This window comes from Belonocnema kinseyi, chromosome 9 (genome assembly GCF_010883055.1).
Source record: "Belonocnema kinseyi isolate 2016_QV_RU_SX_M_011 chromosome 9, B_treatae_v1, whole genome shotgun sequence".
NCBI lineage: Eukaryota > Metazoa > Arthropoda > Insecta > Hymenoptera > Cynipidae > Belonocnema > Belonocnema kinseyi.
Genome location: NC_046665.1, coordinates 110376460 through 110403336, shown reverse-complemented (window position 1 = coordinate 110403336; position 26877 = coordinate 110376460). Strand labels below are relative to the sequence as shown.

The window sequence follows — 26877 nt, the reverse complement described above, 5'->3', positions numbered from 1 at the left end:
AATTGACATTTTTTGTTAAAAAGTCAACTTTTTTGTTTAAAAATTTCAACCACTTTTTTGGAAAACGCGTCTTTTTTGGTAGAAAATTAATGTTTTTGCTTGAAAATTCAACTTTTCTATTAAAAACATTTCTTTTTTGTGAAAAATAATTTTTTTTCAACTTACAATTTAACTATACCATTTTTGGTTGAAAACTGACGTTTTTTAGTTTAAAAAATTCAGCTATTTGATTGCAATTTTTAAACTATTTAATTAAAAATTGATGTATTTTGTTCAAAATTTTTTTCTTTTTTGGTAGAAAATTAATCTCTTTGCTTGCAAATTCATCTTTTTGCGTAAAAATTTAACTTTTTGGTTGTAAACTGACTTTTTTCGTTAAAAATGAAACTATTTGTTTAAAAATTCCAATCATTTCTTTGAAAAACTGGTCTTTTTGGTATAAAATTAATGTTTTTAGCTTGAAAATTCAACTTTTCTATTAAAAACAGTTCTTTTTTGTGAAAAATAATTTTTTTTCAACTTAAAATTTAACTATAGTATTTGTGGTAGAAAATTCATTCTTTTAGTTCAAAATTCAACTATTTGTTGCAAATTTTAATTGTTTCGTTAAAAATTCATGCATTTTGTTGAAAACATGTTATTTTTTGGTAGAAAATTACTCTTTTTGCTTGAAAATTCTATAATTTCATTGAAAATGTATGTATTTTGTTAAAAAACTAGCATTTCTTGGTAAAAAGTAAATCTTTTTGCTTGGAAATTAATTTTCTTCCTTAAAGACGAATTTTAAACAAAATACATGAATTTGTAAGAATTTTTTCTTTTGTTTATATCGCTGTGTCCTTTTCAACTTGATAAAAATATTATTTTCGTCTTTATTCAAACAACAGAAAAACGTCTTACGTAATATATGGACAATCCCTAAACTTGAATTTTTATCTATAAAAAATAAATTTCCAAGCTAAAATAGAAGATAAATTTTTAGTTAAAAAAAATTAATTTTAGATTTTAAAAAACAACAAAATTTCCAACCAAATAGATATATATTTAATTCTCTTCAGAATTAATCCTTTTTTTTTGTTTGCCAGAAATTTAATTATTTTTTTGAAAATTTAACAATTTTTTTAAAAGTCATCCTTTTTTGTTGAAATTTCATCAGTCTCGATTTAAAATTAACTTTTTGCGGAAGATTACTATTTTTGGGTTGAATATTTAACTCTTTTGTAGAAAATTCGTCTTTTTGGCTCGAAATTTCAACAATTTGGTCACATCTAAAAATTACAAGTTCAATTTTTCAAAACGGTACCTTCTAATTTTTATTCTGTACTGACAGAAATTCTCTGGAATTTTTTCGAATAAAAACAAAGTTTTATTGGTGCCCGGAAGTTTTTGAGATTTTCAAAAATTTTGAAATATATTCTACAGATGTAAAAATGGCATAAAAATCATTTTTGTGTGATGAAAATGTGTCTGCTGTACACAGAAATTCTGTTTAAATGAAGAAAAAAAATGACTTTTTTGGATTAAGCTAGATTAACATTTATTTTTAAAAAGTTAAAAACAATTTTTGACACGTATTTAATTAAAATTAGAGTAAGAAACAATAATTTTATATTTAAAACAATATTTTTAAACTTTTTAAAAATCAATATCAATCTAACCGAATAAAAAAAAGTCATTTTTTGTTAATTAAAAAAGAATTCCTGTATTTGACAGAAATTCTTTTTATAATTTTCACTTTTTTTTCTTGCGACCTAAAACACTACATACAAATTATTTTTATAACATTTTTGCACTGGTAGAATAAATTATTAAAAATTCGAAATGTTTAAAAACATCTCGTCACAATCAAAACTTTTTTTTTTTATTTTGAAAAAAATCCAGACTTTTTGTCACTAAGAGGAAAAAGTTGGAGGGGTGTCATTTTGGAAAAATGAATTTATAATTTGTAATTTTTAAAATTAAAATCTTTTTCTATTTTGTGAAGAAAATTCTCTCTTTTTTAATGAACTCAACCAGGATTTGATTTAAAATCAAAATCTGTAGTTTGAAAAATTAACTACTACGTTTTTTATTGAGAGCTAATTTTTTAGATGAAAATTTAACTATTTTGTACAAAATACGTCTTTTTTGGATGAATTTCAGCCGTTTTTGATTCAAAATCAAAATAGCTTAATGTAAATATCAAATATTACATTTTTTCTTGAATATTTATCTTTTTTAGTTGAAAATTCAACTTTTTGATTGAACATTAATGTATTTTGTTTAAAAAAGTGTAATCTGGCAGATAGTGAACATTTTTTAAGAGAAAATTGCAAATCGTGTCAGAAGCATTTTTTTTTTATATTTTAAAATCCGAGAAATATATTTATAAATTTTCGTCACACCATTTTTTAACAAGGCGCCCAGTTTTCGTTTTAATCGTAAAAAATAACATTAGGAATAAAAAATAAGAATATGTCCACGTAGCAGGCAGACTTTAAAAAATAATATTATAATTTTTAAAATGTTCCAAAAAAACCTGCATAAATATTTTCAGCTTCTAAATAATTATAAAAATTATTATAATTAGTAACCGTATTCGCCTGATTATATTTTTCTAGAAAATTAATCAGTTTTGGTTGAGAATTCAACTATTTTGTTAAAAATGCGTTTAAAATTTAATTAAAAATAGTACCCACCTCAATTTTTACTTTAAAAAAAATCAATTTCTCTCATTTTTCGTGATAAAATCACCATATTTTCCTTGTTTTTAGAGAATTCTAGACAAAAATAAAATAGAAATTTGAAAAAAAAAAATTGTAGGCCCATATTATCGCCTTCAGTTGTGTGATTGACGCACAGAGCTAAGAACTTCTAATTAAATCTGTATTTTCGAATCCACAAATAAGTCTCCGAAAAAAAAAACTGGACATATCTAGGGCAGAATATTCTCCAAATTTAAAAAACCCTCATAATCTCACACTCGAAACTCGTCATTTTCCCAAAGATTTAATAGCCACAATAGCCGTCGAATATTCATAAAATAACTAAACTCAGTCTTCAAAAATTTCTAAACGATTATGGTATGTAAATTTTTTTAAACCCAATATCACTGTTGAAAGGGAATTTTCACTGAAATTATTCCTCTCGATTAAATCTCCTTTTCTTTGCCCTGAATACATCCCCGATTTCTAGAAAGTAAAATGCAAAAGGTTGTTGTTTTTTTTTTTCTTTCTGTCTTTTTTATAACTTCCTAATCCTAACTTTTCACCTTTTTTTCAGCCGGTTTCGTGAAATTACTGCTTTTATACTGTTCAGGAACATTACTCTCGTCCTGACTACTAAAATCTTTATCCTCAGCAGAGTGCCGCTTTCGCTTTGTGCTTTTGCCGCCGCATTTCCGCCAAATTTTCCGTTTTCGCTCGGCATCGTCGTCCGAAGTGTCCGAATAGTGATGGCGACTCGACGCTTTTTTGGAATCCAGACGGAATTCCTCGGGACTAGAACTTAAATGAAGATCGCGCAGCTTTTTCTCATTTGTATCTTCTCTTCGGCGCTTCGAGTCTCTCTCGGAACTTCTTCTCACACTTTCACACCTTTTTCGTGCCGTCTCGACGGCAACTTTCTTGCAATTTTCTAGACTCCTTTTTGAATATTCTAGACTCTTTTTCGAAATTTCTAAACACTTTTTGAGAATTTCTGGACTGTTGAGACTTTCTGGACCCTTTGTCAATCGTTCTGGACTCCTTTTTGAACTTTCAGAGGTCCTTTTTGATCTGTCGGGACTCTTTCTTGATCTTTCGGAACTCTTTCTAGATCGTTCGGGACTTTTTTTCGATCGTTCTGAACTTTTATTTCTACTAGTGACGGATTCTTTGGACATTCTCATTCTCCGATCGGAACTGTCGTAGCGATTCCGAGACCTGAATTCAGATTTGTGTTCGCGACTTCGACTTCTTCTTTTGCGATGTTGACTCGAGTCGGAATCGTCAGAGCGCTCGATTGGCTTCGAAGATTTTGCTATTCGGGCTTTATTTTTTGACCAGTGCTGGAGTTTCATACTCTTTGCTATTACCCGTTTCTGATGATCGAGTTGCGGAAACAGGTCTGGAAATTAAATATACAATTAGAAAAATGCCCAATTAGAAATTAAAACTTTTTTTTATCAAAGCAGGGTGACCGTTTTAATCAAAGAACAACATTCCCGGGTTTTCCCCGGTTCGCAAATATTTTGCCCGGTCAATAAAATTCTAAATCTAAAACATTCAAACTGAAACTCTTGAATTTTTATCTTTTAAAAGTGAAGTTTAAAAGTTTTTAAATTAAAACATTTTCTATTGAAATGTGCAATAATTTACAAGTATAAACTACTAACAGTTTACAACTGAATAATTTCAAGTTTAATGAATTTTTACTGCAAAATTCCAAATTTTTTTCATTCATAAATTATAGAGTTCAAAGATTTAGATTAGGTTCCAAAAATATAAATCCAGGTTAACATTTTCAATAATTTAAATTGAAGAATCAATTAATGAACTTTAAAAATGGACAAAATTATATTATTCAGTTATTTTAGGCCATTAAATATTTTAAAATTTAAATTTTTTCAAATTAAAATTTCTTAAATTAGAAATTAAATTATTTTCATTTTAAATAGTTTCAAATAATTTTAACGAAGTGTATAATTTCTATTGAAAAAAGAAACTATTTTTCACAAAAGAGAACTGTTTTTAATAGAAAAGTTGAATTTTCAAGCCAAAACATTAATTTTCTACCAAAAAGGCCAGTTTTTCAAAGAAATTAATTTAATTTTTAAACAAATAGTTGAATTTTTAACAAAAAAAGTCAGTTTACAACCAAAAATGGTATATAAAATTTGTTTATTTATAACGAAATTTCGGTGCAAATACGTACAACCTAATTTAAAACAACATGTAGATTTTTGCAGTTTATAAAAAATTTAGAAGCTTTTCACGAATTGTGAAAGGCTCCAAACGAACAAAAACAATTTATTAAAATTCCTAGAAAAATTGAAAATGATTCATTTTGTAAAATTACTTTTACAGAATATTTAAAAAAAAATTAAGAGATTTTCAATATTATTAAAAACGACCCGAGAAGAATTTAAGGATTTTAAAAAAAAATTTAAGATTTTCTCAAAATTGTAGGAAAAATTTTATTCAGTTTAAAAAATGTTTTAAAGTTCTGACATTTTTTTTCACAAACTTCGTTTAAATTACTTGATATCATTTTAAGTTTTCTAAATATCTCTTAAAATGACTCAAATTTTTCTACAAATAATACGTGTTCAATTATTATTTATACATAAAAATTCGATAATTTCGCTTATAAATTAAACATTTTATTACATAGAACAATAAAAATTGCAACGTTCAAATATTAAAAACTTGTCGAAATTTTAACAATTCAAAGCTTTCTATGTCAAAGAATTAAGTTTTAAATTGTTTACTTTTAAATATTTTGCTTCAATTTAGTCGTCTTAAATTATAAGTCAAATATTGTTAAATATTAAATAATTATCCTTTTTCGTAATCAAAACTTTTTTAATTAAATGGGTTAAAAATTGAATAATTTAGACTGAAACAATATTTTTAATTTCAGTAATTACAGTACCTATTGTCAAAAATGGTGACATTTTTGTCTAAAATAGGTGGCAAATAGGTGATAAAAAAATGTTAAAGAAGACAAACAAACCCGGAAATTTTTTTTTTCGATTAAAACGGCCACCCTGAAAAATGGAGTATTTATATTTCCACTGAGAACTAATTTTCAATTTTTGCTAAAAAAATTAAGTAGATGAATTTCTATCAAGAAAAAGTAATTTTCAATTTAAAAAACAGCAAAAAGAACGATTTTTCTACAAAAAAAGTTGAATTTTGTAACGAATAGATGAATTTTATACAAAATTTTTTCATTTTCAATAAAATAGTCTAATCCTCGACCAAAATAGATAAATCTTCATCTAAGAAGTTGCATTTTTAACCAAAAACTCAAAAAGTGATGAAGTTTCTACCAAAAAAAGAATTTTCCACCAAGAAAAATTTTTCAGTCAAGAATAAAAATTAATGTTAACCAAATTGTTGAATTTTCAACAAAAATATTAATGTTTATCAAAAAATGTTATGGCTAATATTTCCACAACAAAATTGTAATTAAAAACAAAAAACTGTTTGTTGAATTTTCAAGACAAAAAGCCTAATTCTCTATAAAACAATTTAATTTTGGAAACGAGAACATAAAATAACGTCAAAAAAGTTTATTTACAATTAATCAGTTGACTTTTATAACAAAATATTTGAATTTGTAGTTTCAAGAAAAAAAAAACATTTTTTTAACAAAAAGAATTGTTAATTTTATTTTTTAAACAAAAAACGGACTTACAACTAAAATTACGAATCTTTAACGAAAAAAATGAATTTTGAACAAATTCGTTCAACTTTCAACCAAGTAGTGGAATTTAAAAAAAATCATTTTTTTTGGTTCAAAATTCTACTTTTTGGTTACAAATTCTACTATTTATTTAAAGATTTAATTATTTTGTTGAAAATTAAAGTCCTTTGTTAAAAAGTAATCGTTTTTGGTCGAAAATTAATACTTTTGTAAAATATTTATATTTTTTATTGAAAATGTATCTTTTTTGATTGAAAATTAATCCCTTTTATTTGAAAAGTCTATTATTGCATTATTGTTTAAGAAATAATCTCTTTTACTTAAAAGAACATACTTTTTGTGAAAATTCAACGATTTTTTTGAAAAAGTCATAGTTTTTGGTCAAAAATTTATGCTTTTGTAAAAAATTAATTTTTTTATTGAAAATTAATTCCTTTAATTTGAAAAGTCAATTATTGCATTATTGTTTAAGAAATAATCTCTTTTACTTAAAAAAACATACTTTTTGTGAAAATTCAACGATTTTTTTGAAAAATCATCGTTTTTGGTCAAAAATTTATACTTTTGTAGAAAATTAATATTTATTGATAGAAAATTTATCTTTTGGGGAAAAAATCTTTTTTTTTAGTTTTTACAAATTCACATTTTATGATAGAGAGTTAATAATTTTTATTGAAGTCTGATATTATATTTTTGGTGTTTAATTAAAAACGCCACAGATTCGTTGAGAGTATAATTATTTTAATGAAAATTCCACTAGTTTCTTAAAAAGTCACCTTTTTTTGTTTAAAATTAATTTCTTGGTTCCATAAATCCATTATTTGGTTCAAAATTTATATTTTTTTAGTAAAAGTTAGTTGTTTTGACCAAAAACAAAACAAAAAAGTATCATATTTCTGTTTCAGAATTAATCTGAATTCAACTATTTTGTTAAAAAGACACATTTTTTTGTCGAAAATTCATCCTCTTTGGATTGAAATTTCTCTTTGACTTAAAGAATCCTCTTTTTGGGTGGCAAATTAAACTTTTTGCTAAAAAAAATCACCTTTTGGCTAAAAATTCACATATTTTGATGATTTTGAAGATCAAAATTACATTTTTGAATTATAAATCTTCTAATTTGAAGAAATGTATCTCAAACCCTTTTTATGAAAAGTGTTTCGCATTTTTTAGCAAGCATTTATTCAATTTTTATTAAAACTGTTAATTTTTGAAGTTGCATAAGTAAAAAGGCATATATTTTGATGATTTTGAGGGTTAAAAGTACATTTTTCAATCATTCTTTCATTTTGAAAATACAGAAGTGAAAATTACTCAATTTTAAACATTTATATTTCAAAGTAATGTAATTAAAAAATACATAAATTCGAACCATTTTTAGTTTCAAATACTTCCATTTTGAGGACCGAAAAGGTAAAATTCGTAAATTTTGAATATTTGAAAATGAAAACTCTTCAATCTTAACGCAATATAATTTAAAATCCTAAATTTAGATGATTTTGAAGATCAAAATTAAAGGTTTTCCATTAAAATAAAAATTTTTAAATTTAAAAAATTTTTATTGCAATTTTTAATGATAAAACTAAAGGCATGTATAATTTTAAATTGTAAATTAAAAAAATTAAATACTGAATTTAAAAAATTTTTAATCCAAAGCTCTACAATTTACAAATAAAAAATCTTCAATTCATAGAAATATAAATAGAACTCCTAAATTTGGATGATTTTGAACTTTAAAAGTAAAGTTTTTCAAATTAAAATTCAATTAAATCCATTTTAAAGATTTACATTAGAAAAATTCTTAAATGTTTACGACTTGTTATTTGAACTACTTCAAATTTGATATATAAATAAAATTCCTAAATTTTGCTAGTCTTGAATATTAGAAGTAAAGTTTTAAATTCCTAGTATTCCAAATTGAAAAAATTTTTTTAAATTTAAATCGTCAAAATTACAGAATTTAACATTGTAAAAGTTGAAATATGCATACATTTTAATTGTAAATTTAAAAAATCTCCAGTTTCAAAGATGCGTAAATCAAAATTTCCAAATTCTAATGATTTTGAAAATCAAAAGTCAAATTTTCAATTCTAAATATACCGAATTGATGAAATTTTCAATGAAAATCATCAAAATTACAGAATATTTAATAGTAAAACTTGATAATTGCATAATTTTAAACGTTCTTCAATTATTTTCAATTTTAAATGATCCAATTTTAAAAATTCAAAAATTTAAATTATTAAATGTTGAACGCTTTTTATTAGTAATAATACAATTTCAATTCCTTTTGATTTTAAATTATCCCATTTTTTACATTATAACTTCATAATATTCCATTTTAAATATTTTGAAATGGTCCTATTTTCGAAATTTTAATCAGAAATCACTCAATTTCGAGAATCTTCAATTAAAATTAAATTAAATTAAATTATGATTTAGAAACGGTTAAAGTTTAATTATCGAAAATTCTAAAGTTTTTAATTTTTAATTGTTCAATTTTGAAGGCTTTTAATAAAAAATAATACAATTTCCATTCCATTGAATTTTAAATCATCCAACTTTCAAAATTATAATCTGCAAATATTCCATTTTTAATATTTTTAAATTGTCCTATTTTTGAAGTTTCAATCAAAAATTATTTAATTTCGAGAATCTTCAATTTTAAATAAAATTTCAGCTTGTTTCTAATGAAATTGTTCAATTTTGAGAACTTCTGATTAAAAACGGTCGATTTTCAATTATTCAGTTTCAAGCGATAATTTAGGAATGATACAACTTCAATTATTCAAAAGTTTTTAATTTTCAATTATTTAAAATTTAACGCTTTTAATTAGAAATAATGCAATTTAAATTGATTTGAATTTTAAAGATTTCAATTTCAGTGATTATAATCTTCAAATATTTCATGGTTAACACGTTGAAATTGTCCAGTTTTCGAAATTGAGTCTAAAATTAAAAAGAAATTTAGAGCTTCTAATAAAAAATGTCAATTTCAAATGATTGCATTTTATATCATCCTTTTTACCAAATTTTACCAATCCTAAATTTTTTATACTTCGGTGTGTGGAACTGTTAAATTTTGAATTTTAAAAATTGAAATTCAAAAGTTTTTAATTAAAAAATGTTGTATTCACATGCTCAATAATTTACGCGTAAAAAATTGAAGGTACTAACATTTTTCAAACTTTTAAAATTATTATATTAGAAATTCAATTATTTTCTTTTTAAATTGTTTAAATATCCTTGGAAAGCTTAAAATTTTTATTTCGAAATCTTGAGAAATCTAGAAGCTGTTTTTATATTGTTTTAAATTTAAAATTATTTTGTAAATTTTTTCAAAACTTCTAAATATCTGTTAAATTAATTGAATTTTTTCAACAATTTTCAGAAGATCCTGCAAATTTGAGAAAATTTCTTTATAATTTGAATGTATAAATAACAATTGAACATTTTTATTATTTGTAGGTGAAATTTGAGTTATTTTAAGATATATGTAGAAGTTTTGAAAAGATTCAAACCTTATGTAAAACTTGAAATGATAGCCTGATATAAAACAAAATGTAGATTTTTGCAGATTTTAAACAAAAAAATTAGATTCTTTTCAAGAATTGTCAACGGCTTCAAAAAAATAAAAACATTTTCTTAAGATTCCTAGGAAAACTAAAAATAACTTTTCAGTTTGAAAACTTATTTTAAGAGAATATTTAAAAAGCTTTTCAAACATTTAAACAAAATTTCCAAAAAAGATTCTAAAAGATGTTAATAAAACTTTATAAAGTTTGCATGATAATTTTTTATCTTTTTATAACTCTTAAATATCTCTTCAAATTACTCAAATTTGGCCTACAAATTTTAATTTTTAAATTATAGATCAAAATTTCACTTACAAATTAAGAATTTTTCGAAATTTTAACGATTCCAGGTTTTTTATGTCAAATAATTCAGTTAAAGATTTTTTTCTTTTAAATATTTGGTTGTCAATTTACTTGTCTTCAACAAAAATTCAAATATTGCTAAATATTCAATAATTAACCTTTTTTTTAATTAAAAATTTCAAACCGAATGGGGTAAAAATTAAATATTTTGGACTGTAACAATATATAAAATTTAATAAAATTCTTTAATTAAGAATATATTATTATGAAGTTTTTTTTTAAGTTGAAAATAGTTGATCAACTTACAGTCACACGTTCACATTTTTTTATTGACTAAGACTTTCAAATTGAAACCGTTCAAGATTTAATGTTAAAATCTGAAAATTCTTAAATTTTGAACTGGTTTAAAATCGTTTTGTCAAACCGTTTATGTTCACTTTTTATTACTTAAAGTACAGACAAATTAAAAAAAAATTTATTTATTAAATAAAAAGGTTTTTTATCCAAAATTTTCCACATCAAAGGCGTTTATTTGTTCAAGTCTTTAAGAAAGCATTTTAAAATTTTTTAAATTAAAAATGTAAGCTGAGAAATAAAAATTTTAAATGAAAAATATTTAAAGTAAAAAAATCTTGAATTATGCATTATAAGCTGAATAACAGCGTAATTGAAAAACATAACTGTTAATTATTCATTATTGTTTCTAAAATGGTATAAACTTGATATTTAAAAATTTCTTAAATAATGGATTTTAAAATTGTTTATATCTTTAATGTTATGAAATAAAAATCCAGATAAATCAACGTATGCATTTAGTGCTAGTATTAAATAATTTTGAACAGAAAAATTACCTTCAGAATTTTCAAGAGCCCTTTTTGCTGAATTCATTTCAGCTTCTTGAATGCTGTGGCCAGAAGCTTTAGCTAAACGCCTTCCTTTGAAGTAAACAGCAACCGTATAAACTCTCGTATTAGTTGGCCCTTTGCACTCAATAACTCTGCAAACAAAAAATTAGGAAATTAGGATTGTATATTTTGCAAATTGGGAAACAATTTTATTATAATTAGCGAGCTTTTCCATAAACCACGAGGCCCAATTTTAACCATTTTTTACTTTCTTTAACCACTTTTGCTTCTTTTATTTATTTATTTTTTATTATATAAGCAAATGTCCCATATGGACGTTCAAAGGCAAAAATAAATAATTTGCCTTCAATTATGTTGCCAGCGATGCAATGCGATGCCAATAAATGTATACAGTGATCATTTGTTTATATAATAATTTTCTTAAAAATTTTTAATCACGAGAACTCGTATAAAATTTTGTTAGAAAACATTATTGTAAACTTGATTTTTGAAATAAAATTTTCCGAACACGTCATTTTATTTGATAATAAAATTTACTTCCGAGTGTTTCTAAACATTCTTGATAAAAAAGATAAATTTAATTTTTATAAAATAGTAACAATAAACATTCTGCTTTCACAATACAATTTGTGAATTTCTTATCACTTTCGAAGAGACGAGAAAAGTGAAGTCATGGATTTCTGGTCGAAATAGAAATCGGTAGATTTGAAGAAACTTTTTTAATTTTCTAAAAAGAGTCTTCAAGATTTGAAAATAATTTTTGTTATTTTGCAGAATTCTAAAACAATTTTGGAAAAAATTAGACTAATTTAAAAAGGTGTTTAGAAGGTTTGGAGAGATTACATTTTTTTAAATCAAATTCAAATTTTCTGTCTTTGAAAAAATGCCAAGCTTTCCTAGAATTTTGAAAGTTACTCATAAAATAAAAACAATTTCTTAGGATACCTGACGAAATTTAAAATGATTTATTATATCAAAAATGAAATTGCAAATGATTTCTAAGATTCTCAAAAAAATATGAATGACTTAAGGCATTTTTTTTAACAATTTTAAAAAATTTTCGACAATGTTAAGAAAAATTAGAATAATCTTTTTTTATTTATAATTTTTTTTTAATTCTAAAAATAACTTCAAACGAAATTGCAGAATTCTAAAACAATTTGATTAAAAATTCGAATAATTGAAAAAGTTTAAAAAGTTTTGAAAAGATTTTTAAAAAATTAAACAAAATGTAGATTTTGTGAGATTTCAACAACAAGATATCTGGCGAAAAGATATATGGGAATTTTTTGAAATGATTTCTTGTTTAAAAAAATTAATTTAAAAAGAATATTTAAAAATATTTTAAAATATTTCAAACGATTCCCACAATTATCTATAAAAAATCTTCAAGATTTGAAAATAATTTTTATTATCTTGCAGAATTCTAAAACAATTTAGGGGAAAATTAGAAAAGCTTATAAAGGTGTTTAGAATTATAAAGGTGAAAGATTTTAAGAGAATTTTTTAAATTTTAAACGATTTTTCCAAAATTGTAGGAAAAGTTCGAATTATTTAAAAAGATATTTTGAAGTTTTGAAAAAATTCCAAAAACAATTAAGGATTTAAAACAAAATGTAGATTTTACAACATATCTAAAGTTTTGAAATTATTCAAGGGACATTTTTAAGTAATTTGAAAAATATTTAAAAAGATTTTTAAACATTTCAAAAGATTCCGAAAATTGTAAAAAAAGAATATTTAGGATATGAAAACAATTTGTAATATTTTGCATAATTGGAAAACAATTTAAAAACAATTTTAAAAATTTTAAAGAAAATGTATATTTTTAAGATTTTGAAAAAATGGCGAACCTTTTTAAGAATTTTAAAAGTTACTCATAAAATGAAAAAAAAATCTTAGGATTCCTGGGAAAATTTTAAATGATTTTTTATTATGAAAAATGAAATTGCAAATTATTTGTAAAAATATAAAAAAATATGAAAGATTTTAAGGAAATTTTCAATCATTTTTTTTTTAATTGTAGGAAAAATTCGAATAATTTTTTCCAAAATTGAGTAGTTTTGCAACAATTCTAAAAATAATTTTTTTTAAATTGCAGAATTCTAAAACCACTTTTAGATAAAATAGAGTAATTGAAAAAGATTTTTTTAAGTTTTGAAAAAATTTAAAACAAAATGTATATTTTTTAAGATTTTGAAAAAAATGGCGAAAATTTTTCAGAATTTTGAAAGTTACTCAGAAAATGAAACAATTTTCTTATGATTTCTGGGAAAATTAAAAATGATTTTTTTATGAAAAATGAAATTGCAAATGATTTTTAAAAATCTAAAAAAATATGAATGATTTGAGGCAATTTTAAAAATTTTAAACAAATTTTCGAAAATGTTAAGAAAAATTCGAATAATTTTTTGTTTAATTTATAAAAAAATTTTACATTCTAAAAATAATTTAAAACAAAATTGCAGAATTCTAAAACAATTTGATTGAAAAGTCAAATAATTTAAAGAGTTTTAAAGGCGTTGAAAAGATTTAAAAACATTTTAAAACAAAATGTGAAATTGCAAATAATTTCTAAAAATGTCCAAAGAACATGAAAGATTTTAAGGCTTTTTTTTTAATTTGAAACATTTTTTCAAACATTTTAGGACAGTTCGAATCATTTTCTACAAAATTTAAAAGTTTCAAGTTTCAAGAGCTTTTTAAATTTCTTTCACATAAATAAATAAAAGAAAAGAAAAATTAATTTTCAAAGATTTCAAAAAACTTCTACAGCTGTCTAAAAATGTGGAAAAAAGCTGCAACTATTTTGTTGAAAATTCATTTGTTTTTTTAAATCAAATTCTACTCTTTCTAATCCAACATTAAAATCCTTTTTAGTTTAAATATTAAATTTGTTGAAAACTCTTTTTTTTTAAACTTCAACAACTACTTGGTTAAAAGTTGAACTCCATGGTTAAAAATTAACTTTTTGGTTGGAGATACATCATTCTAGTTTAAAATTCATCTCTTTGGTTGTTAATGTTACTATTACGTTGAAAATTTAACTTTTTGTTTTAAAATGAACTTTTTCACGAAAATTCATATTTTGGGTTAAAAAATTTAACTATTTTGTAGAAAATTCGCCTATTTTCTTTCATTTTTTTAGCAATGCAACTGGTTGAAAATTAATATTTTTTGATTGAGGCTTCAAGCATTATTTTGAAAAATCGTCTTTTTCGATCAGTTTCAATGTTATTCTATTTAAAATTAAAATCTTTTTGGCAGAAATATTAATTATGCACTAAATTTTTGGTTGAGACTTCATATTTTTTGGTTGCAAATGTAACCATTTGGTTTAAAATAATATTTTTTTATTGAAAATTCATATTTTCGGTTAAAAAATTTAACTATTTTGTAGAAACTTCGTCTATTTTGTTGAAGTTTGTTTTGTCTATTGAATTGGTAAAAAGTGATTTTTTTGGTAAAAATTGAACTGTTTAAAAATTAATCTTTTTTGGTCGAAGATTCATCATTTTAGTTTAAAAGTTTTCTATTTAAATGACACTAACTCATTTCTTAAGAATTTGTTTATTTTGTATTTAATTAATTTTTTTAATCGAAAATTTAACTTCCACTTTTATTTAACAATTTATTTTTTATTTAAAAACTTAGGTATCTTGTTGAAAATTCATCTTTTCTAGCAGAAAATTAATATTTTTTAATTGAAAATTCAACCATTTTTTTAATGTATCTATTTTTGGGTAAAAATGTGACTGTTGGGTTGAAAACTATTCCACTTTGATTAAGGATTCCATTATTTTTTTCAAAATTCGTGATTTTTAGTTGACAAATTGACTATATTTACATTTCAACACTTTTTAAATGAAAATTTATACTTTTCGGTTAAAAAGTTTAACTATTTTGTAGAAAATACGTCTACTTTGGTAAGAAATTAATTTTGTTTGTAAAAATACAGCCTGTTAAAAATTAAGTTTTTTTTTTAATTAAAAATTCAACCATTTTCTCTAAAACTCCTCTTTTGGGTTGAAAATCTAAGAAAAATGAATAATTTGGTTGAAAATTTAACAATTATAAAAAAAAGATCTTTATTTTGTGAAAATGCAACTGTTTGGTTCAAAACAACTTCGCTTTGATTGAGAATTCAATTATTTTTTTCAAAATTCGTAATTTTTAGTTGAAAAATTGTCTACACTTAAATTTTAACACTTTTTAAAATGAAAATTCATACTTTTCGGTAAAAAGTGCAACTATTTTGTAGAAAATACGTCTATTTTGGTAAAAAATTAATTTTTTTTGTAAAAATACAGCCGGTTAAAAATTAAGCTTTTTTAAATTGAGAATTCAACCATTTTTCTTAAAAATTCCTCTTTTTGGGTTGAAAATCCAACTACTTCGGTAGAAAATTCAATTATTTGGTTCAAAATTCGTGATTTTTGGTTGAAAAATAAACTACTTCATATAAATTTCAATACTTTTTTAAACACTTTTTTAAAATGAAAATTCATACTTTTCGGTTAAAAAATTTAACAATTTTGTAGAAAAAAACGTCTATTTTGGTAAGAAATTAATTTTTTTTTGTAAAAATACAGCCGGTTAAAAATGAAGCTTTTTTTTTAAATTGAGAATTCGACTAGTTTCTTAAAAATTCCTCTTTTTGGCTTGAAACGCCAACTGTTTTGGTAGAAAATTCAATTATTTGGTTGAAAATTAAACAATTTTTTTACATTTTATCTTTTTGGGTAAAAATGAGACTGTTTGGTTGAAAACTATTTCGCTTTGATTGAGGATTCAATTTTTTTCAAAATTCGTAATTTTTAGTTGAAAAATTGACTACATTTAAATTTCAACACTTTTTTCAATGAAAATTCACACTTTCGGGTTAAAAAATGTAACTATTTTGTAGAAAATACGTCTATTTTCATAAGAATTTAATTTTTTTTCGTAAAACTACAGCCGGTTAAAAATTAAACTTTTTTTTCATTGAGAATTCAACCGTTTTCTAAAAAATGCCTTTTTCACATTGAATATCCAACTAATTTGGTAGAAAATTCAATTATTTGGTTAAAAATTCAATTTTTTTTAATTTGATCTTTTTGGGTAAAAATCTGACTCTTTAGTTGATAACTATTTTGCTTTGATTGAGGATTCAATTTTTGTTTCAAAATTCGTAATTTTTAGTTGAAAAATTGACTACTTTTAAATTTCAACATTTTTTAAAATGAAAATTCATATTTTGGGTAAAAAAATTAAACTATTTTGTAGAAAATACGTCTATTTTGGTAAAAAAAATAATTATTTTTTGGTAAGAATACAGCCGGTTAAAAATTAAGCTATTTTTAAATTGAGAATTCGACCATTTTCATAAAAATTCCTCTTTTTGGGTTGAAAATCCAACTATTTTGGTAGAAAATTCAATTATTTGGTTGGAAATACAACCATTTTTTTTACATTTTATCTTTTTTGGGTAAAAATGTGACTGTTTGGTTGGAAACTATTTCGCTTTGATTGAGGATTTAATTATTCTTTTTCAAAATTCGTAATTTTCAGTTGAAAAATTGACTACTTTTAAATTTCGACATTTTTTAAAAAGAAAATTCATAATTTTCGGTAAAAAAATTAAACTATTTTGTAGAAAATACTTCTATTTTGATAAAAAATTAATTTTTTTGGGTAAAAATACAGCCGGTTAAAAATAAAGCTTTTTTTTAACTGAGAATTCAACAATTTTCTTAAAAAATCCTCTTTTTGGTTTGAAAATCCAACTGTTTAAGTAGAAAATTCAATAATTTTGTTGAAGTTTTGTTGAAGTTTGGTTGAAAACTATTTCACTTCGATTAAAGATTCAACTATTTTTTTTCAAAATTCAGGATTTTTGATTTTGTAAAAATTAACTACTTCATATAAATTTCAACATTTTTTAACACTTTCTTAATGAAAATTCATACTTTTCGGTTAAAAAAATTTTTTGTTGTAAAAATACAACTGGTATTCAACCATTTTCTTGAAAATTCGTCTTTCTCGATAAGTTAAAATGTTTTTCATTTAAAATTCAAATCTTTTTTGGTTCCAAAATTCATCTATTTGGATGAAAATGTACTTTCTGTTTAAATTTTGATTCGATATATCTGAAATCTTGAAAAATATTTATGAATTTTCTCCAGAATGTTAGGAAAATTATATTTATATTATTTTTATGACGAATTGTTTTAAATTTGTATACAAAATTGTCCCTGTAAAAATGAATGAAGAATTTTTCTCAAGAAAAAGTCTAAAATCGGTCAAGAATTTACTGAATTTGCTGAGAAAAAAAAAGAAGAAAAATTGCTGAAGGCAATTTTGAACTGCCTGATGGGAAAACCGGCATTGAAAATAATTCTATTCAAGAGATAAATGACTCACTTGTAAACAGGAATATCGGGTTCTCCACCATCCATTGTTCTCAAAGTTAAGCAGCATTGTTGCAATTTACTCTTAGGATCGTTCCAGTCTTGATTCATAATAAAATCTTGAAGGCGAGGGAAGAAACAAACATCGCAGAAAACCTGGCAGTAATCCAAACCCTTATCAACGTAAAGGGCTCCCAAAAATGCTTCGAGCAAATCTGCCCTGTCTTTCGTTTTCAATTCGGCTTTCGGATTTCCATAAAGTGCATACTGCGTCATTCCTAAATCGTCGCACACTACCGCTTGCGTTTTATTATTTACAAGAGAACTTCGCAGTAGCTGAAAATAAAGAATTGCCATTTAATATAATAATATAATAGTAGATATATCCTGAAGTATTTTTTTCGGGTAATAGAGGATCTTAGAGGACTAGAGAAAGTAGATCAATTTTAAATTACATCTTTTAAAATTAATGATGTTATAAAAATTTATTTCCAAAATTATATATTAGATCTTGAAATTGTTTAAATTATGATTTATTTTCTAAAATATTTAATTTGCTTATTATAATTATGTTATTTTGCAGTTTCAAATTATAATCAAGAATTGATTAATATGCCCAAAAAATGGGAATTCAATTCATAATCCAACGAATCCCAAAAAATATCATTTTTACTTTTTAATAATTTTTTTATATTTTAAAATGAATTATCAACCAAAAAATATGAATTCTTAAGAAAAAATGAAAAGCGTGATTAATATTTCAACCAAGAAAGATTTTAATTTTAAATTAAAAAATTTGTACTTATCAAAAAAGACGAATTTTCAACAAAATGGTTAAATACCAGTTGTATTTTTACAAAAAAAAATGTGTTTTACAACCAATCACATTTTTACCCAAAAAATATCAAATTAAAAAAAGCTGTTGAATTTTCAACCAAATAATTGAATTTTATACCAAAACAGTTGGATTTTCAACCCAAAAATAGGAATTTTTAAGAAAATGGTTGAATTTTCAATTTAAAAAAAGCTTCATCTTTAACTGGCTGTATTTTTACAACAAAAATTAAATTCTTACCAAAATAGATGTTTTTTTCTACAAAATAGTTAAATTTTTTAATTGCAAAGTATGAATTTTTATTTTAAAAAGTGTTTAAATGTAAATGAAGCAGTTAATTTTTAACCCAAATTTGCGAATTTTGAGAAAAGTAGTTGAATCCTCAATCAAAGCGAAATAGTTTTCAACGAGTCACATTTTTACCCAAAAAATATCAAATTGAAAAAAAGTCGTTGAATTTTCTACCAAAAAAGTTGGATTTTCAACCCAAAAAGAGGAATTTTTAAGAAACTGGTTAAATTTTCGATTTAAAAAAAGCTAAATTTTTAAATGGCTGTATTTTTACCCAAAAAAAATTCACTTCTTACCGAAATAGACATTTTTTTCTACAAAATAGTTCAATTATTTAGTTTCAAAACATGAATTTTTATTTTAAAATGTGTTTAAATTTAAATGAAGCAGTTAATTTTTCAACCAAATTCACAAATTTTGAGAAAAATAGTTGAATCCTCAACCAAAGCGGAATAGTTTTCAACCAAGCAGTCACATTTTTACCCAGAAACGATAAAATTAAGAAAAAATGTTAAATTTTCAACCAAAGCAGCTGGATTTTCAACCCAAAAAGAAGAATTTTTAACAAGATGGTTGAATTCTCAATTAAAAGATATTCATTTTCTGCTAAAAAAAAAAATAAATTTTCAACAAGATACATGAGTTTTCTATCAAAAGAAACGAATTTCCTACAAATCAGTTAAATTTATCCCGAAAATATGAATTTTTAATGAAAAATATTATTTTTAATCAAACGGTTACATTTTCAAGCAAAAAATATGAATTCTCAACAAAAAATGTAGTGCATAATTAATATTTCTGCCAGAAAATATTTTAATTTTAAATAGAAAAACATTTGAACTTATAGAAAAAGACGATTTTTCAAAATAATGCTTGAAGCCTCAACCAAAAAATATTAATTTTCAACCAGTTGCACTGCTAAAAAATGAAAGAAAATAGGCGAATTTTCTACAAAATAGTTAAATTTTTAAATCCAAAATATGAATTTTCGTGAAAAAAGTTAATTTTAAACCAAATATTTTAATTTTCAACGAAATAGTTACATTTACAACCAAAGAGATGTATTTTAAGCTGTAATGATGAATCTCCAACCAAAATGGTTAATTTTGTAACAAAGGAGTTCAACTTTTAACCAAGTAGTTGTTGAAGTTAAAAAAAAAGAATTCTCAACAAGTTTAATTTTTAAACTAAAAAAGATTTTAATTTTGAATTAAAAAGAGTAGAATTTGATTTTAAAAAAAAACCGAATTTTCAACAAAATAGTTGCAGATTTTTTTCCAAATTTTCAGAAAGCTTTTGACATTTTTTGAAATCTTTGAAAATTAATTTTTATTTACTCTTATTATTTGCAATTTCATTTTTCTTGAAAAGTCTCTTGGAAATTTTCAAGGAATCATAAGAATTTTTTTTTCATTTTCAGAGTAACTTTCAAAAATTTTAAAAAGGTTCGCCATTTTTTCAAAATCTTAAAAAATTTACAGTTTGTTTAAAAAGTTTTTTTAATCTTTTGAAAACTTTTAAAACTCTTGAAATTATTCAAATTTTTTCTAAAATTGTTTTCGAATTCTGTAATTTTGTTATAAATTATTATTAGAATTTTTCCAAAACTTCTAAATTGTTTAGAAAATGATTTTTTATTCGATTGTTTGAATTCAAAGTTATTTAGATCATTTCTATTTTTATAAAATATATGTTAGAATTTGACAATCTTAAAACTATGACTTAAAAAAATATATTTTCTTGATTATAATGATGGTATTTGCAGTTTAAATTTATAAGAAAGGATTCCTTAGTCGACTGCAAAAAAATTCCTAATCGATTCATAATTGCATTTAAAAATTCAAGGAAATATCGTATTTATTCTTAATTTTACTCGACCATAAAAAATTATGATTGAAGAAATATAAATGTATTTTTAAATGGAAACTGAAAATTTTAAAACTATAAATTATGTAGATTTCATATTTTTTAAATATGCAAAAATAATAGAAATGACAATATATTTTAAAGATTGCATAAAATTTTGTTTAAATTTAAAGAAATTGCAAAGGATTTCAAAATATATTTCAAAGATTTTAAGAGATTTTCAGATATTTCAAAGATTTCAGTCAATTAGAATATTTCTATTTTTATAAAAAAGAAAAAAATATATTAGAACTTAAAGTTATTTTTTTTTTGTAAAATATTTAGTTTACTTATAATGATGGTCTTTTAGAGCTTTAATATATTAGATTGTATTATTAATTTCACTCAAAAAAATAAAGGTTTAAAAACTTAAATTTTTGTCAATTGCGAATAATATAGATTCGGCATTTTTAAATATTTGATAATAAAAAAAATGCGAAAATATTGAAAAGACTTCAAAACAATTTCCAGAGATGTCAAGGGGTTTAAAACGATTTTCAGAGATTTCTAAAGACTTCAAGAGATCTCAAAGATTTATGGTTATGTGTATTTTTTTAAAAAATTAGAACCAAAAATTCTTGTAATTATGATCATTTTTCTAAAATATTTAGTTTGTTTATAATAATGATAGTATCTGGAAAATTTAATTATTTCTAAAAAAAGGAGTCGTTAATCAACTGGAAAAGATTTCTATTTGATTCAAAATATACACACGCGCGATTATTATTTTTATCTCAAAATTTTTTTAAATTAATATTAAAACAAAATTGTTATTATTTCATAGTATTTATTATTTAAAATAATTTTTTTTTTTTAATTCTCCGACAACATTTTTGGTAATTTATGAAAATTAATATCTCATGTGCAGAATTAATATATAATATTTTTCTGCGGTAATTCACCAAAAATTGTTTTATTAATATTACACTATTTTCGAAAAAAATCGAAGGTAATCAAAGGTATCAAAGGTAAAATTTTAACTGTAGAAAATTGAATGATGAATTTAGGATCATGAAAAATTTAATTATTGAAAATTTAATTTTTTCCGTACGAAAAACACTAACTAAAAAAAACAATAAACAAGATTCTAAATCTTGTTTAAATGATGATTTTTTGTATATACCAATTGTCGATTAACGACGCCAATGTAACTTAGAATGGTTAAAAAATTATGAATCTTCTTTGAAATCTAATGACTTTTTAATACGAATGTGATTTTCTAAAAAAAAAACACTAACATAATGTGAAATTATTTAGGCTTGTAAATTTTACTATTTTAAACAAAAAATCATTGGATTTAATTCAAACAATTTTTATTTAAAAATACCAATTTCAGGTTGAACACAGGAAAATAACCTAGTTGTTAAAAATGGTAATTATTCTTTAAAATTAAATGATTTTTGTTTAAAATAACAGATTTCATGTAGAAAAAAAACTTTTAAATAACCTTAAATTGCTCCAAAATTCTGATAAAAAAGGCAACATAGTTTAATCTTTTTAAAGTTGTGAATCTTTCAAATATAATTTTAAAAAACTTTAAATTTTCAATTTCGGACAAAAAAAAACTGTTATAAACCAATTTTGTTCAATGATTAAAAATCTTGTTCAAATAGCTATGATTTTTTTTACATGCCAATTTAAAAAATTATGAATCTTCTTTAAAATCTGAAGATTTTTAAATATAAATGCCAAACTGTGCCAAAAAATACTAACAGAATTTGAAATTATTCAAGGTTTTAATTTTAGGGTAGCCGTTTTAATCGAAGAAAAAAATTCCCAGCTTTTTCCCGGTTCAGAAACATTTTTCATGGTCAATAAAATTTAAAAATTTGAACTCTAAAGCTAAACATTTTTCCATTTAAAGTAATAAAAAATAAAGTCGAAATTAAAGAACTCAAAGCGGAACTCTTGGGTTTAAAATGATTTAAAATTGAAGATTAAAAGTTTTTAAATTAAAAAGTGTTATATTCAAATCCTCAGTAATTTACCCGCATAAAATGGAAGTTAGATATAAACACTTTTCAATTGAACAATTTTAAATGAAATGCAGATAAACAGGAAAATTGAGAATTTTTAACTTTTATAAATTATAAAAGTCAATGATTCAAATTCAGTTCCACAAATATAAATCCACGATATCATTTTCACTTTTATAAATTAAACCATCAATCAATGCACTATACAATTCTTAAGATTATATTTTTTTACGCAATTTTAGGCTAAAAACATTAAAAATTTAAAAATTTAAATTGTTGTAAATTGAGCACTTATTAAATTAGAAGTTAAATTTTTTTAACAGCTTAAACATTTTTGAAAAGCTTGAAAATGATATTTCAAAATCTTGAGAAATTTAAAAGTTGTTTGAAATTTTTAAGAACTTTTAAATATCTTTTAAAGTGAATCGCATTGTCCTATAATTTGTAGAAAATTCTGCTTATCATGCGTAGGACAAAATTTGAGTTACTTTTAGTTTGGAATCATTCAAACTTAATTTAAAGCTTGAAGATTTTTTTAGGAATTTGAGGCTTTTCAAGAATTGTGAAAGGCTTCGAAAGATTAAAAACATTTTCTTAAGATTCCTAGGAAATTTGAAGATGATTTTTCATTTTGAAAAATAATTCGATAAGAATATTTTAAAAGATTTGCAAGATTTTTTAAAAATGGTAGGAAAGATTCGATTCATTGTAAAAGATACTTATCAAATTTTTCCTAAAATTTTCAGAAAATCCTGCAAATTAAAAAAAAATATCTTTAAAATACTCCAGATACGTTTTTAGCAATTTCGGAAATCTTTTCAAATATTGCTTTAAATCAATTATTCAAAATGAAAAATCATCTTCAATTTTCCTAGGAATCTTAAGAAAATGATTTTATTCTTTTCAAGCCTTTTATAATTCTTAAAAATCTTATAAATTTTTTGTTTGAAATCTGCTAAAATCTATATTTTGTGTTCAACTGCTATCAAGATTTAAAAATTTCACTTAAAAATTAAACATTTTTTAAACAGAAAAATTGAAATTTTAAATTGTTTACTTATAAATATTTGGTTTTAATTTACTCGACTAACATTAAAGATAAAATATTGCTAAATATTAAATAGCTACTTCTTTTCTTAATTTAAAAACTTTAAATTGAATAAGTTAAAAATTGAATATTTTAGACTGGAACAATATTTTAAAATGAAAAAAATCTTTTAATTACGAATATATTATTATAAAGCAATTTTTAAGTTCAAAATAGTTTATAAAGTTTATAAAGTTTGCATTTTTTAATGGCTAAGACTTTCGAATTAAAACAGTTTAAGTTTTAATGTTAAAATCTGGAAATTCTTAACTTTGGAACGGATTGAGAATCTTTTTGTCAAATCAATTATTAATCACTTTTTAATACCTAAAGTACAGATAATTTTAATAAAAATCATTGGATTCAAATCTAATTATTTTTGTTCAAAAATAACAATTTCAGACCACACAACCAACACAGCCTAAATCTGTTGAAATTGTAAATGTTCTTTGAAATCTAATAACTTTTTATTACAAATACTAATAATTTAAAAATAAATTAACATAACATAAAATTGTTTAGATTTGTAAACCTAATTAAAAAAAAAATTATTTCCAATTTTGGACGGAAAACACTAACATAATTCAAATTGTTTAAATCTTCTAAATTTTGTTTAAATTATTAAAAAAACGTAAATCGTTGAAAAAATTTCATCATTGAAATCTTATAGTGTATGATTAAAAACAGCCATACCCAAAACTAAAAAAATCTAAAATGTTTAGAATTTTCAAGTCCTCGAAACTACATGATTTTATATTTAATTTTTTTTATTACTAATTTACAGAGAAAAGCACTAACATAAAACATGTGCAATATTTTAAATTATTTATTAGATAATTTGAACGTTTGGATTTAACAAGAGCATTAAAAAGCACAAATCTTTCTTAAATTGCATAAGGTTTCCCATGATTTTTCTTATTAAAGCGGATTATTTGTACAGATTTAATTTTCCAAATTTCCAATGTAATATATAAAACAACTTCAAGTAATAGTAAAAAGCCAATCAGGTTTTCAAAAACAATCATTACGAGATTTAAAAAATATGTCTAAAGATTTCAGATATATTATGCAAATTTCGGGACATTTAGGAAAATTCTCCAAATAGGGAATTTTTAGCGGTGAAAAATAAATTAGGGGACTTCAGGGTGGCCGTTTTAATCGACGAAATAAATTTCCTGTCATTTCCCTGTTTTTTTCACGGTTCGCAAACTTTTTTCACGGTCAATGAAATTAAAAAAATGGAACTCTAAAGCTAAAAAATTTTCGCACTTGAGGTAATAAAAACTGAGCTAAATGAAAGCACTCAAAGTGGAACTGTTAAATTTTGGAACTTTTAAAATTGAAATTTAAGTTTTTAATTAAAAAATTTGGTATTCAAATGCTCAATAATTTACGCATAAAAAGTTGAAGGTACTAACATTTTTCAATATAAAAAAATATAAATCCAGGTTATCATTTTCAATGCTCTGAATTAAAAAAATCAATCAATGAACTTTAAAATTTTCAAAATTATATAATTTTAAGGAATTTTAAGCTAGAAACATCAAAAATTGAAAAAATTTTAACTGGAAACTTTTTAAATTAGAAATTCAATTATTTTCTTTTTAAATTGTTTAAATATCCTTGGAAAGCTTACAAATTTTTTTTCAAAATCTTGAGAAATCTAGAAGTTGTTTTAAATTTCCTTTAAATTTAAAATTATTTTGGAAATTTTTTCAGAACTTCTACATATCTGTCAAAATGAATTGAATTTTTTCTACAATTTTCAGGAAATCTTGCAAATTTTATAAACTTTCTTTACGATTTGAATGCATAAATAACAATTGAAAATTTATTATTTGTAGGTGAAATTTGAGTAATTTTAAGAGATATGTAGAATTTTTGAAAAGATTAAAACATAATGTAAAACTTGAAATGATAGCCTAATATAAAACAAAATGTACGTTTTCGCAGATTTTAAACAAAAAAATTAGATTCTTTTCACGGATTTTGAAAGCCTTCAAAAGAATAAAAACAGTTTCTTGAGATTCCTAGGAAAATTAAAAATAACTTTTCAAGTTAAAAAATTATTTTAAGAAAATATTTACAAAGTTTTTCAAAGATTTAAACAAAATAGTCAAAAAAGATTCTAGAAGATTTTAAGAAAACTTTCTAAAATTTGCATGATAATTTTTAATCTTTTTAAAACCCCTAAATATCTCTTAAAATTACTCAAATTTTTTCTACAAATTTTCATTTTTAAATTATACATCAAAATTTCACTTGCAAATTAAGCATTTTTGGAAATTTTAACGATTCCAGGTTTTCTATGTCAAACAATTCAGTTAGATTCTTTACTTTTAAATATTAGGTTTCAATTTACTTGTCTTAAACAAAAATTCAAATATTGCTAAATATTCAATAATTAATCTTTTTTTATTAAAAAATTCAAATTTAATGGTTTAAAAATTGAATACATTAGACTATAACAATATTTTAAATTTAATAAAATCCTTTAATTAAGAATATATTATTATAAAGTTATTTTTAAGTTGACAATAGTTTATAAACTTTCAGTCACACGTTCACATTTGTTTCATGACTAAGACTTACAAATTAAAACCGTTTAAGTTTTAACGTTAAAATCTGAAAATTCTTAAATTTTGAACTGATTTAAAATCGTTTTCTCAAATATTTTTTGTTCACTTTTTATTACTTAAAGTTCAGATCAATTTAAAAACATCAAACACATCAAAGGCTTTTACTTTTTATTTGTCCAAGTTTTTAAGAAAGCATTTAAAATTCTTTAAATTAAAAATGTAAGCTAAAAATAACAATTTGAAATGCAAAATTTTTAGAGTAAAAAAATTTTGAATTATGCATTGTAAGCTAAATAATAACATAATTGAAAAACATAACAATTCAACTAATTATTTAAAAACTGTTGAAATCGCACGTGGACAGATTATTCTTCTACAAATTTATAAAATTCACGGTAAAAAAAAAAATCCTTGTCATTTCCCGGTTTTTCCCGCTCTCAAAAAATTTCCGGTCCAGCGGCCACCCTGGGACTTTTAGGGGAAATATGGGAACGTTCTATTAACCCTTAAACGGCCAAAACGCCACTACCGGTACACTGCTTTTCAACGGCCAATAACTAAGACTATTCGACAATAGACAAAATTGAGACACATATATTTTTATTGCTTAAGATCTCCTCCTTCCGACGGTGCCAATGAAATTCCTCAAAAAATTTATTTATTATCCCAAAATGCAGTTTA

General features: G+C 22.7%; 1 protein-coding gene across 2 annotated transcripts in view; it reads right to left on the bottom strand.

Moving 5' to 3' along the window:
- Positions 1-2422: 2422 nt before the first annotated feature.
- LOC117179882 (ribonuclease 3) overlaps positions 2423-26877 on the bottom strand; it is a 75283-nt gene continuing 50828 nt past the window's right edge. The window contains exons 9-12 of one of the 2 annotated variants that reach the window (XM_033372067.1): positions 17537-17859; positions 11120-11265; positions 3251-4086; positions 2423-3170 (exon numbers count right to left, since the gene is read on the bottom strand). In XM_033372067.1, coding sequence (XP_033227958.1) covers positions 3033-3170; positions 3251-4086; positions 11120-11265; positions 17537-17859 — 1443 coding nt within the window. In that variant the 3' untranslated portion in view covers positions 2423-3032. Of the gene's footprint in view, positions 3171-3214; positions 4087-11119; positions 11266-17536; positions 17860-26877 lie in introns of those variants that run through there. The other variant, XM_033372068.1, reaches the window with a different exon arrangement.